The sequence below is a fragment of the Colletotrichum gloeosporioides genome, assembly GCF_011800055.1.
Source record: "Colletotrichum gloeosporioides strain Lc1 chromosome Unknown consensus_63, whole genome shotgun sequence".
Classification (NCBI taxonomy): Eukaryota; Fungi; Ascomycota; class Sordariomycetes; order Glomerellales; family Glomerellaceae; genus Colletotrichum; species Colletotrichum gloeosporioides.
In genome coordinates, this window is record NW_025544708.1 from 321,308 (window position 1) to 333,189 (window position 11,882).

An 11,882-nucleotide genomic window follows, 5' to 3' on the forward strand; every position below is an offset into this window, starting at 1 on the left:
TAGCACGATATCACTCGGGCATCCATGCATCCCAGTTGATGCTATGGTAACCTATTCAGAACAGAACTTCCTCGAGTATTGACGCAGCCGTATCGAACTTGTCAACATCAAGCAGCGAAAGACCGGCCATCCAACACATGGGCCTTGGACCCTCTTATCAACTCCTGCAATATCGTCGGGAACCCCTGAATCCCAGAGATCAGGCTGCACCACCCAGGCAGGAAAACCGACCCGCTCCTGCCACGGAGTATCTGCTTCGTGATAGCATCCGCAACGTCTTCCGGGTCGAGCAGGTCCGCCGGAAAGTCGCCCTTGGCCGTCGCAAGCTGTATTAAGGGCGTACGCGTGAACATTGGGTGGATGATGCTGCCCCCAATATCAGACCAGTGCTTCCCAACTTTCGACGAAGACAGAGAGCATCACATACCTCGTACACACATTGCTCGCATTATACCGGTACCTCAACTCCTGCGTCAACCCCTCATGCAGCGACAACGCAGCCGCCTTGGAGCACGAATACCCCACATTCGACGCCAGCGTCAGGAAGCTCGCCATGCTCGCGACCGTCACCACATGTCCATGATCCGCCTTCACCATCGCCGGCAGAAACTCCCTCACCATCCAGAACTGCGCCACAATGTTCACGTCAAACGTCCGGCGCACCTGCTCGTCTGTCTCCGTGAGCAGCGGCTTGCCCGTCCCTACGCCCGCGTTGTTGACCAGTACCGTCGGGTCGCCTAGATCCTCGCGAATGCGCTGCGCGACGGACCGCACGGCCTCGGGAGAGGTCACGTCGAGCTGGTAGAAGCGCACGTTGGGCGGGAGGGGGGTCAGAGGGGGCTGGATGTCGACGGTGACGACTTTGATGTCGCGCGCGGCGAGGTTGCGCACGAGGAGGGCGCCGATGCCGCTGCTTCCGCCGGTTATGAGGACGATCTCTTTGGACCAATCCCAGGGCGAGGATGTGCGGAGGTACCAGCGTGCGAGGGCTTTGTTGAGGGCGTAGATGAGGCTGAAGGCGGCTAGGATGCTCAGGGGTTTTCTGAGTGATCGGGATTGCAGAACTTGGCGGGTTATGACTGCGAGATCGGCAGCGCGTAAGCGGCTGAGGGAGGGATGAAGCAGGCTCATGATGGCACTGGGGTATAAGCGGTCGCGAGTGGCTGCTTGTCGTGAAGATTTGATGCTGAGGAGTAGACTCCTGAGAATGCGGTGCGTTGCACGACTTGCCATGCGCGACCTCTTAGAAAACGACCGGACTTATATCCGTCCAACCTACCAAATCCATCATTTGAGATCCTTTCGCCTGCGCCTAAAGCGTGTAGAGAACCAGCGTCGGCTAGGTGGAGGAAGTCAACGGCCCCAGCTGTGATGTCTCGGCCATCGCCATATCCAGCCAGCCACATTGCAGGAACATGTCGGATATTGAGCTGATTCCAGTTTACGATTTTCCTCATACGTGCGTTCATGTCCACATTGGCTGGGCTGCATGGTGGTTGCAAGACATTACATCACCCGCACCGTGACAGTGGAGGGAGACCGGTGAGATGAGCGGGGTTACCGAGATGCCTCATGCAGTACGACGAAATTTGAGCACCATCAAATCCCCGTTGGTTGCACAACCACACAAATGCCGTTGTGGATGTGGATCACTCCGGTGTGAGCAAGGTCGCCGGTCCTGCCCGGCCGCATCACGGAGCCGGACATCGGGACCCGGTTGCCGTGTCGGGATCCCTTTTCCCTTGTCGGCAACCCATTTCAACAAAGCCACTACCTTGCCCAAGACTTCCCTGTCGGGGCCATCGTGGGAAAATCGGCCGGACAGCTCCGCAATTGACGGATCACCCCAATCAAGGGTCCAGTCCCTGAATCCCACCATTCCAGCCCCATCCGCGTTTCCCGAACCGCCACAACATGCCTCATCCCAAGCATACTTCTTCCACCATCCTTCTAGGCTCCCCAGCTCACCACACCCCAGCCACGAAACCGCTCAAAGAGGTGGTGTTGCAGTTTCAGGCGGCCACTTCAGGCGGAGAACCCCGCGTGAGTTCTACATCAACAGCCCCCTCCCCCTGGTAATACGCAGACACACATACACGCACACACACAGATTAAGCTCCGATCAAGCTCCCTCCATACCAGCCCCCGCGCGCCCGATGATTGGTGATCTCCCACATCGAAAATGGACGGCACTTCTTCCAGGTGGTCTGGAATCACGCCACTTTTGAGATGGGGATGCAAACCTTATCCCGTCAACGATGCGTAGCCGCGACGAGGTCTGCGGGCGATATGTCTCTCGTGTAGAGTAAGTGTCCCCCGTAAGGTCAAGATATTTTAGGCCTGGACCCTTGGATTTTCGATCTATATTCCCAGCACGTGGCGCATTCTTATTCAAACTTGGCTTTTCGATTGAGTTGGGCCCCGGTTTGGGCTGATATCGTGGCCTGATGCTTCAGCTGCGAGCAGTATAGCCATCGATACGTCCAAGTCAGTGGTTCGGACAAGCCCCACCATGCATCCATCCTCACAAGGAAGTTTTGATGAAGGTTCAAAATAATACTATTACTTTTACACTGTTCAGTTCGTTTTATGTATTGCCCGTCAAACCAACGCCCCTCCATGCAAATGGTATCACAGATCCCATGCCCCGACCAGTAGTATCCCATAGCCATCAAATAGTGACTCAGTGCTGTGAACCCGAGCTGGCGCCGAATCGCGACTCCGGTCCATCGACTGCCTTGATCCTTCTGCATTCGTGAGGCAAGGTCACCTCAGAAAGTTGCCTTGTCCCTCTGTCCTCTGCCTAGAGGGTCCTCAAACGTAGTCGTAGTGCTCACGTGAATCCCGCTCTCCATCGAGCTCCGCCTCGTCTCAGCAGCCTCACCACCATCCGCATGCCTGATGTTCGTCCTCACTTCCCCTTTGGACTTGTCCCCCAGCTCCAGCTCGCTCTCATTCGGCTCCCTAGCCTGCGGTATGAACGAGAAGAACTTGCGCCTCTTCTCCACCAGCCGCGCCGCCCGCGCGACCTCTCTCCTCTCCTCCTCGTAGTCGAACCGGCCCTGGTACTGCCGGTTGCTGTCGATGGACCTGAACCCAGATCCGGCAGACGCCTTGCGATTTGGTGTAATCTCCGTCGCGGCCGTCGACCCGAATATGCTCGGCAAAATGCGGTTGAGCAGCGTCCGGACCGCCGGCAAACACACCACAATCATGGACACAGATACCTCCACCCCGGACCAGATCAGCGGGTCCGTAAAGTCCCATGTCGGATTGAGCGAGCGCGTGAAGAGGACGATATACTGTAGCCGCACGCAGGATGTGATGAGGATGAAGACGCCGAGGCCGAACATGAAAAAGATGCCCGCCTTCTTGCGTCTGGACATGTTTAGCTTGTAGAGCAACGGGAGCGGCAAGAGGATGATGATGATGTCATGGCTGATGCTCAGCCCGCCGGCGACGAAGGCGAGGATGTTAATGTCGAGGCAGTGGTGCGGGCCGTAGTCGCCGCGCCAGCCTACCCAGTTGAACTCGAAGGGAATGCACTGGAATATTTGCATGAAGAGTAAGACTGTCGTCGAGATGATGATGTAGCCCATAGTTCCGTACGTTGCCCAGCGGAACGGTTTGTTGGGGAAGATTCGGAGGTAGAAGAATAGCACTGATATCTTGGTCAGGCCTAGGCAAGCTAGGTAAAGGCTCTCGTCGACATAGAACACCTGGTTCGGTTAGATGCAGCTCCGGTGACGACAGAAGGGTGACTGACTTTGAGGCCGAATGTTAGTTCGTCCGGCCTAACCATCCACACATCTTCTCCAAAGGCAACGGCACCAGCTAAATCTTGTCAGTAGAGAACTTGATGACGGAGTCTTCTGCGCTTACCAATCTGTCCAAGCACGACAAAAACGGCAAACATGAGCTGTCACTTGTCAGATCGACGGCCATCTACATATCTCGTGTGGTGACATACCCCTGTGAACAGCATGATCCAGTCGTCCGGAGCAAAGTGATGCATCGTGGTCCACCGCGCGTACAGCCGCAACGGAACCATCAAGAAGCCAGTGATCTGAATGGCCAACGGCGCCAAAATGTCCACCTTGCGCTCGCGTGTTGGTCTATTGCATGCTTCGGCCTCTATCCTTGCGACATCTATTGGCGTGTTAGTCTTCTTCTCAAGCAAATTTCGAAGAATAGGACGAACCTAATGCTTCTATCCTCGTACAATTTGCGAGGAGGCATACCTGCACCTGCGCCTTCAAGTCTTCATTGCTACATATGCAGGTGTCATTGTCGACAGAATGGCACGCTGACGCTGGTATCGCGTTGATAATGCAAGTCAACTAAACCACCCAACACCATCCAAAAGTAAGTCAATATACTTCAAGAAGAAGCCACCCGAACGAAGCATTCCAAATGATACTCACCCCGCATGGCGGCAGCTGGCCGACGAAGTCGGTGAGCGCACCCTGTGATACCCCAAAGAAGGCGACCGCAGCCACCAGACCGGCCTGCATCCACCTCATCGCGCCTTCGCTCTCGTTCAGATATGAATACGCTGCCGTGTAAAAGTCTGTAACCACAGGAGGGAAATGGTAAAATGGAAGAAAAACAGGGCAGCTTAAACAGATGTTGTGCCCTTGGGTCGTATCAAAAGGGACGAATCTCCCCGGTCATGGAACTCGCGGACGACCACAGACGGCTTGCTTGTCAATGTCATCCTTGATGGGAAGGGGTGGGGAGAAGGAGGGGGGAGACGCAGCTGCGATATAAGCTGCGGACTGCCGTCCGAGCAAGGGAGGTTTGCGCTTGCTTTTTCCTTTTCGCTCAGGGGAGGTAGGGAGGAAACTAGCACGGGAGATGGACTAACACTATCAGCTAGTGTGTGTAGAGACGGCAGAGTAAAAAAGTGAGTGGTGTACGAAAGAGATCGCCCAAACTTTGGTTGGACTGATCCGTCCCGTCCCTTTAGCGGGAAGTGTGGCCCGGATGCATGCCCTTTGCAGGTAAGCTTTCGTGCTCTCCACATGGCTCGAGAGCCGTGTCCCAACTAATCACGTAAGGTAGGGAACGGAGTCCAATGAGCCTTCACACGCATCGAAGGTCTGAATGGAGATTGCTGGATAGGCAAGCCGGGACGGGGTGAAAGGGAGGGGAGAGGTTTGAGCGGTTCGGGACGGGATCAGGGTTCGTCAGTCAGGCTAGGTTATGTGAAGGAACGGAGCGGTATCAACCTTCGGGTGTGACTCTGCTTCACCGTAAGTAACTAGCAGAAACACATTCCGCGCAACAGTCAATGGAACAGACAATCGAAGGAAGCCCTCGTGGCAGTGGATCCTTGATCCGACCTAAGGTAGGGGATGAATCTGGGTGACATGAGCCATTTGCTGGGCGTGAACGGTTTCGTGCATGTTTCCCGTGTCACGTTGAGCGCTGCCCCGGTTGGTGACTTCTCTGGGGCTTCCTCTTTTTTGCTTTTCCCTGCGTATTCGTTGTTTCCAACTGCCGTGAGGCAATCCCAACTCAGGCAAAGGCTCTGAGGGTGAGTCTCCATGAGTAGTAGCCATGTCCCGTTGTTCCTTCTACCGGAATATCCGTATGCTCGCTCAATATGCCTAGGGCTGGGAGGACTGAATCATGTTTGCCTTTTAGTCACGGTGTACTTTTGCTAGTTTCATCCGAGCTGCGGAGAAACTTGACCTTGTTGACCTGAGTAAGTTGCGGCGCGGGCCAACCAGACGGCGTTGCGTGAAGCTCAGGTGGGAGGAGAAGAGGACGAGGAGGAAGAACCACGCGGTGACCAGCAGCTTGAGCTTAGCTCCCCACTGTGGAGATCTCCTTGTTTCCTCCTGTTTTCCCACATTTTCCCCATCCAATTGCTGGGCCAAACTCACCACTCACCAGTCCCAGAGCCATGAACACGCCGGAGGCCCGTGCAGTGAAGAATGATGTTATCGCCATGCAAGGTCGATCCATGCAGGTTATCTCTGATTTTCCCCTCAATCGAACAAGAACACGATCCTTGGGTTTGACGCCAGGACGACGGGTGCAAAGAGCACGACGAGCTTCCTGCGTAAGTTAGATCTCTCTTGTCCCATTGTCCAGGAGGAGGACAATTGCCCTCCAGGAACCTCCAGGAAGCCAGGCCGAGCACCGCCCCGCCAACGGTCCGATCGAGCAGCTCGACGCAAGAGACCGTGAGTCTCAACGGACGTCCAAGCGGGGGAGAAAAGCCTCCCAACCTTGGCATGGCGTTGCGGATGCCAGCGGCCGACGGAAGCCATTCATCGTAGGACGACGGAAGGGCAAGAGTCGTGATGCGAAACAGTAGTACAGACCTGGCGTTCGAACGGAGCGGGACTGGGGAATCCACATATCTTCCCACGGAGATCCTCTCGCGTTATACCAGGAGTGTTTCTCGTCGCGAGAGGTTGCATCTTGGCCAGCTCTTTTGCGGGTATCCGCATGGCCTCCCGGTCGCAAGATGATCGGCTTGCTCTTTCTTTTCTTTTCTTTTCTTTCTCTCTTCTCTGCTGGGCGTCACGGGATATGGAGTACCCCAACGGCGCAAGAGGGGAAATGTCTTGTTACACAGGGTCACAGTCCGGTTGAGGTTACGACCCTGAGAGTTGCAAAGGTGACGTCGAAGACAGCAACTGGAAACAAGCCCCAAAAGTGGGGGGACGCACGCCTCCCGATAGCTGTCGCGATGGCTGATGCTGCCATCGTCGCCAGCCACCCGGAGTAATGGCGCCCATTGGGAACATATTGTTCAGCAAGGGGGTTTCTGTCGTGCAGTGTCCTTCCTGGCGCGGTCGTCCTGGCGTGTCTATTGACAGATGTGAGACATGCAAGGGAACAATAGGCACTGGCGGTAGCGCCGCGTGCCTGCGCCCTGGCGCTAATGCCACAAGCGCGGCGACGGCCTCACGATGGAGGCGCTCTCAGAGTCGCCGCGGTCGCATTAACGTCTGGCGAATTAGGAATCCTCGCGGCTGGCATGGCGCAGGAGGAGTCCGTTCTTCTGTGTCATTAGCCTCGCGATGGCGTTCCTAGTCTCCTATTCAATGTCAGCAAGTCGGAGCCCATACGGCTTTGAAATTGCGTCTAGAAGGAATTACCGTGCTTCGGGGCCGGTGTCGAAAGGCGCGGCGGAGCAGAAGTGGTGGCTTTTCTTCGAGTCATGGAGATTTGCTAGGGCTGGCTCTGGTGAGACGACTCTCGGACTGCGAATCTTACATGCAAGTCATACTGGCAGGCAGAAACGTGGTCTAGATTCTGACACACACTGACAACAACGTGGTGATGATGGTTTGATAGATCCTATGGATGGGAGAATCTAGACAAACATCGACGTTGCTCATAGGAGTCTTGCAACTTCAAAGCCGAGGACTCTTTAAAGATCTCGGCATTAGACAGTAGGCTAGGCAGAGTCAAAATGTCGGCATTTGCTCATGAACTAAGTAAGATGCATGCTTCGGGAATAGCTTCAGATAAAGTTACCCTTACGTACGATGCGCCTCAACTTCGCCGTTCGTCACATTTACCGGCATACATCCGGCTCATCTTGCTTTGCAAAAGCTGCAATATCGGATGTGGAACGGCATATCATAGTGGATTGATACTCTATAGTGCCGTTTGCTGCATCCAAGCCCCTTCATTATATCTACATCAGAGCTTGCCTAGATCATATATATCTCGTGCGACCCCTAACTTTTGACGAGCTGCACATGATTGTACCATACGGCACACATACATCATGGAAGCTGCGATAAGTCGGTTCTGTGGAACTTGAGCAATGCTTTGCCGTCGCCGTAGACACCATTCGGCTCCGTCAACGAGCCGTGAAGTGTTTTTTCATACCGCAACAAACGGCTTAAACCTGCGAAAAACGGTCGAATAAGCGGCTTCGCTGTGCATTGTAAAGCGGAATGCACCAGAGCAATGTCCGTTGCTGCCATGTGGCACATGCGCGATCCGCTCTCGGGTCTAGTGAATACCGGCTGTTTCCTCGTGCTGCCAACGCCCGACGGATTCCAGAAGTCACGCCAGAATGTTCGACGCTTGACAGCACATATCCTGGCCTGAATTCTACGGACAACAGTGGTGCCACCATTAATTTCCGTTGAAGCCGGCGATGGTCAGAATGCGACCGATGTGTTCGTTCAACCTTCCATCTGAAGGGCGGACGCTACCACGAGCTGGGCGAGCACTTACGCCCAAGACCAGCCCATGCGCTCTCCATCTGCTCAACGTTGCTTCCGATAAGGTTGCCATACCACAATTGGAAGTGCCCCCCTTTTGTGACACGCGAGGCCGACAGCGTCCTTTCAAGCTCTTGAGGCCTCTTGAGGCCCACGCAGCGGTACGAGGAGGCTCAGGTTGACTTTGTGATTTGCAATCACAGGAGGTTGGAAATCGCCAAAGCTTCATATGCATAAGATGCTTGATCAGACTTCGGCATAACCCGGCGGCGCGCAAGCTTTCGAAGTTGTCTAAGTTCTCGATGCTCAAGCCCCATGCCTGACAGGAACCTGCGGTATATACTTTGGTTGGAATCTGGCATCATAGAGAGTGCCTTTTCCATCATACGGCGTTTCCTCCTTATGGAAAATCCATTGCAAGCGAATATGCTCCAGAATTGGCAGCCCGCTCGACCCGTTGAGTCCAAGATTTGGAGGCGGATAGGGACGGAACTTGCCAGTGTCGTTGTTCAAGGCTCCAGGATACGATTCGGAATTGTTCACGTCTGCCAAGTTAGGCGGGTCCTTGTTTGATACCAGAACTTTGCTTCCGAGGTTCTGCGCAAACTGGTAGATGTTGGCTCCAACATCATATCTCCCGAGGTTCGGAAGCTCCCAGTTGAACTCGACCGTCGACATCATCGAATAGTGCGAGTAGAAGGTATTGTCCTCTGTCCCTTTCAGGTTCTTGGGAATTGCACTTCCCATCAAGAGTGACACGATCTGGTTCGGCTTGCCCTTGTCTTCGGACTCGTCGTAGGTCAAGAGGATGAGAGTCCTCTCCTTGAAGGCGTCTTCGGCCAACATGGGCTTCAAAAAATCGCGGGCCCACTTGGTGGCGTACTCGAGGGTGGTATTGTGACCGTCGTTCATCATATTGGGAGTCATGAAAACGTACTGGGGTACTTGCTTGGCCTCAAAGTCGGTCTTCCACTCCTGGAAGTCCTGTATGTTGAGCAGCCGGGTTCCGTTGAGATTAATGGAGTCAAAAGAGACAAAGGGGCTGCGCGAATATCAGTTTCCACAAACAAACATCATCAACGGGCCAACCAACTTGTGCTTTCGGACGTAGTCCCACTTGCCGCCGCCCGTCTGGCCATCACTGGCATCGGCCAAGTAGCCCGGACCAGGCAAATCCTCCATGTATGCCTTCCATGACACGCCCCGCCAGTCCAGCAGATCCACGATGGTAGAGACGTTTATTGGCAAGCGTATGCGTTCGTCGTGGTTTAGGCCGAAGTAGTCGCCTGCAAGAGCTGCAATGTAGTTCGGCTGGCTTGGGTGGGTTTGGGCGTAATAATTGGTTAACAGAATCCCTTCCTTCTTCAGGTCGCCAATGTGGGAATCCTTGACTACTTTGGCAAAGTCCTGTGGACAGCTAATATCAGCAAGGGGCGCTGCCGGCGGAGGAATGTGGGCTGCATACCTGGTTTTCCAGCCAGATGGAAATCAATCGATCGAAGCTCCTACCGGGGATATGATTGGCTTGAGAGATCGCGAGAAATCCCGAGAGCAAGGCGAGAGAGAGGCGCATCGTGGGTTCTTGGCGTCCGCTATTGCATTGCAGTCGTCAATCGATGATATTGGAAAGGTCGAATCTCTCAAGAGGAAGCTGTTTTGTTTTGTTTGCTTCTGAGAGCCAGAAGCTACGGCTTTCGCGGCGAAATGCCATAATCGCAGAAAAGCAAACACATTGTGTCGCCACGAGCTCGCTTCCGCTCCGGTACGTGTCTCACAATGCTACAGTTCACCGGGGCCATGGCGGCCGAGGAGTGTCGCGCAGCACGCGCAGGCAAGCCAGCATCCCGTGCAGCGTTTGACGTCGATCCCCTTGAAACGCTTCCAGCGTGGCCATTGCCAGCTCCCATCTGCCATCTGCCAGCCACCTCAGCCTACGAAAGCCTGCCAAAGCCTCCCAAAGCCTCCTTGTGGCTGTGACCGGACCAAGGCACGAATAGGGACCCTGCACCGATCTCGGAGTGCTGATCCGCCATCGACAAGGATTTTGATCTGATAACTTTAAATGTGGACTGAAGAAAAAAAAACTTGGTGAGGAGGCCTGCGAGTTTGCGTAGCAGCTGCGGGCGATCACACCAGGCTGGAGCCCGTCGGGTCTTCGAAAAGCTTTTTCGGAAACTTGTGGGGTGTTCGTGTCTGCTGGGACGGGGAGGGATCCATTCCGCCTGCATCTGCTGCGCGATATGAGTGGTCGGAAAGATCAGTCTCTTTCGTGATGCATTCCTGCAATTGCAAACTATGACCCCACTCGTGTTTAACCGCTCGCTCGCGTGCCTGCCCCCCTTGTTCCTTGAGCAGCTGGGTTGGGCTTCGTGGTGAAATTTTTGCAGACGACGATTTTCGGGTCCCGAGGCATGCGGTCCGTCCTTCCACGTTGATGTTGGGGTTGTTGTTGGGGTCATCGCATCAGTCTTTGTCCGCTGGCAGCATCGATGGCAGCAGATCCCGTTCTGTCATCTTTGATAGGATGGGATGCATGAATTCCGACTGATGCAGCATACCATCGGTCGTGGCGGGAACCTGTTTACGAGAATCAAAAGTTCTCGCTTCGCATGCCGGTGATCATTTCGCGACCCAATGCCAATGGCACTGCCAAGGGTTCACCGTAGGTTCAAATGACAAAAAAGATCCATTGATGGAGACGGGGGCATCACGAACCCGGAATGGTCGGCAGCGCCTAGTGTCAATCGGTGTGGCACAGCCTGACACTCCTCCGCTGCAGGTGCTTTTTTTCACACCCGTCGGTACGGGCAAAGTAGCGTCGTGCATGCATCGCATCCCTGGAGAGACGGAGGCGGACTTTGAGAGGGGAAATGCTGAGATGTCGCCATGCCAGTCGAGGATGTATGACTCCAACAAGTGATGACAGTGTTTGGGCTGCTTCGACGGCCGCGTTGCCGACTAGACGACAGAAGGATCAAGAGGCGTCGTCCGGCGAGTGTCTGGCCTTGTCCTTGTGTGTTGTGTAGTCTGTATGGCTTCCTCCGTCTGGTCTAACGAGGCCGCGTCGTGGGGTTACTCAATGCCCTCGCAATCCCCCCATCACGACGTTACAACACAATCGACGAGGATGATGGCAGTCCAGGGCATGCCATCTCGATTTATGTCAAGCTGGTGGGAACCACGCGTCTTGCGTCGGCTTACTGCGTGGTATTTCGCTCGGTTTGTGGGTTGCAGAGAGCAAATTATCTGATGGAGATCCCTGCAGTGTGAGTCAAGAGATGGAGAACAATTGGGGGGAAGGCCCGATCTAATCTTATCAGATGCCCCACTTATTAGTGGGAATTCTGGCTCGGCGCTGCTCGGTTATACCACCTCGGTGCTCGGAGACATCGGTCTTAGGTAAGCTTTCTGGGCGCCCTCTAACAATCGTGCACCCAAAAATAGGTTGCACGCTGTTAAGCCTCACGCGTCGCAGCCTCGGCTCTAACTCGAACTGCCTGACAGGGGCAAGTTTCTTCCCTTGGCCTCTCCAGTACATCTTGACAGCAAACGGCAGGTGAAAAAGAACGCTCCGGACCGGAGCCTGACTTGAGTTTGTCACTCTGTACTTTTGTTATAACCATGCTGGTGGCAAGTGCTGCGCGCGGCATACTTTTCCCTAGTTTTTGATCATTCTTCTTC

The 11,882-nt window shown here is 54.5% G+C and overlaps 3 protein-coding genes across 3 annotated transcripts; all 3 read right to left on the reverse strand.

The window, feature by feature from the left end:
* Positions 1-107: 107 nt before the first annotated feature.
* On the reverse strand, positions 108-1,233 carry GCG54_00003254 (Dehydrogenase RED2; the record flags this gene model as incomplete). Its single annotated transcript, XM_045403329.1, has 2 exons — positions 108-366; positions 428-1,233. 2 exons carry the CDS (start codon positions 1,231-1,233, stop codon positions 108-110), a joined length of 1,065 nt encoding a protein of 354 aa, XP_045261610.1.
* Positions 1,234-2,771: 1,538 nt separating this feature from the next.
* On the reverse strand, positions 2,772-4,523 carry GCG54_00003255 (uncharacterized protein; the record flags this gene model as incomplete). Its single annotated transcript, XM_045403330.1, has 6 exons — positions 2,772-3,719; positions 3,767-3,834; positions 3,883-3,919; positions 3,971-4,149; positions 4,202-4,340; positions 4,425-4,523. The coding sequence occupies 6 exons, from the start codon at positions 4,521-4,523 to the stop codon at positions 2,772-2,774; spliced, it is 1,470 nt and encodes a 489-aa protein (XP_045261611.1).
* Positions 4,524-8,507: 3,984 nt separating this feature from the next.
* On the reverse strand, positions 8,508-9,774 carry GCG54_00003256 (putative acid phosphatase; the record flags this gene model as incomplete). The annotated part of the gene is made up of 3 exons (XM_045403331.1): positions 8,508-9,243; positions 9,295-9,608; positions 9,667-9,774. 3 exons carry the CDS (start codon positions 9,772-9,774, stop codon positions 8,508-8,510), a joined length of 1,158 nt encoding a protein of 385 aa, XP_045261612.1.
* Between the last annotated feature and the right edge of the window lie 2,108 nt (positions 9,775-11,882).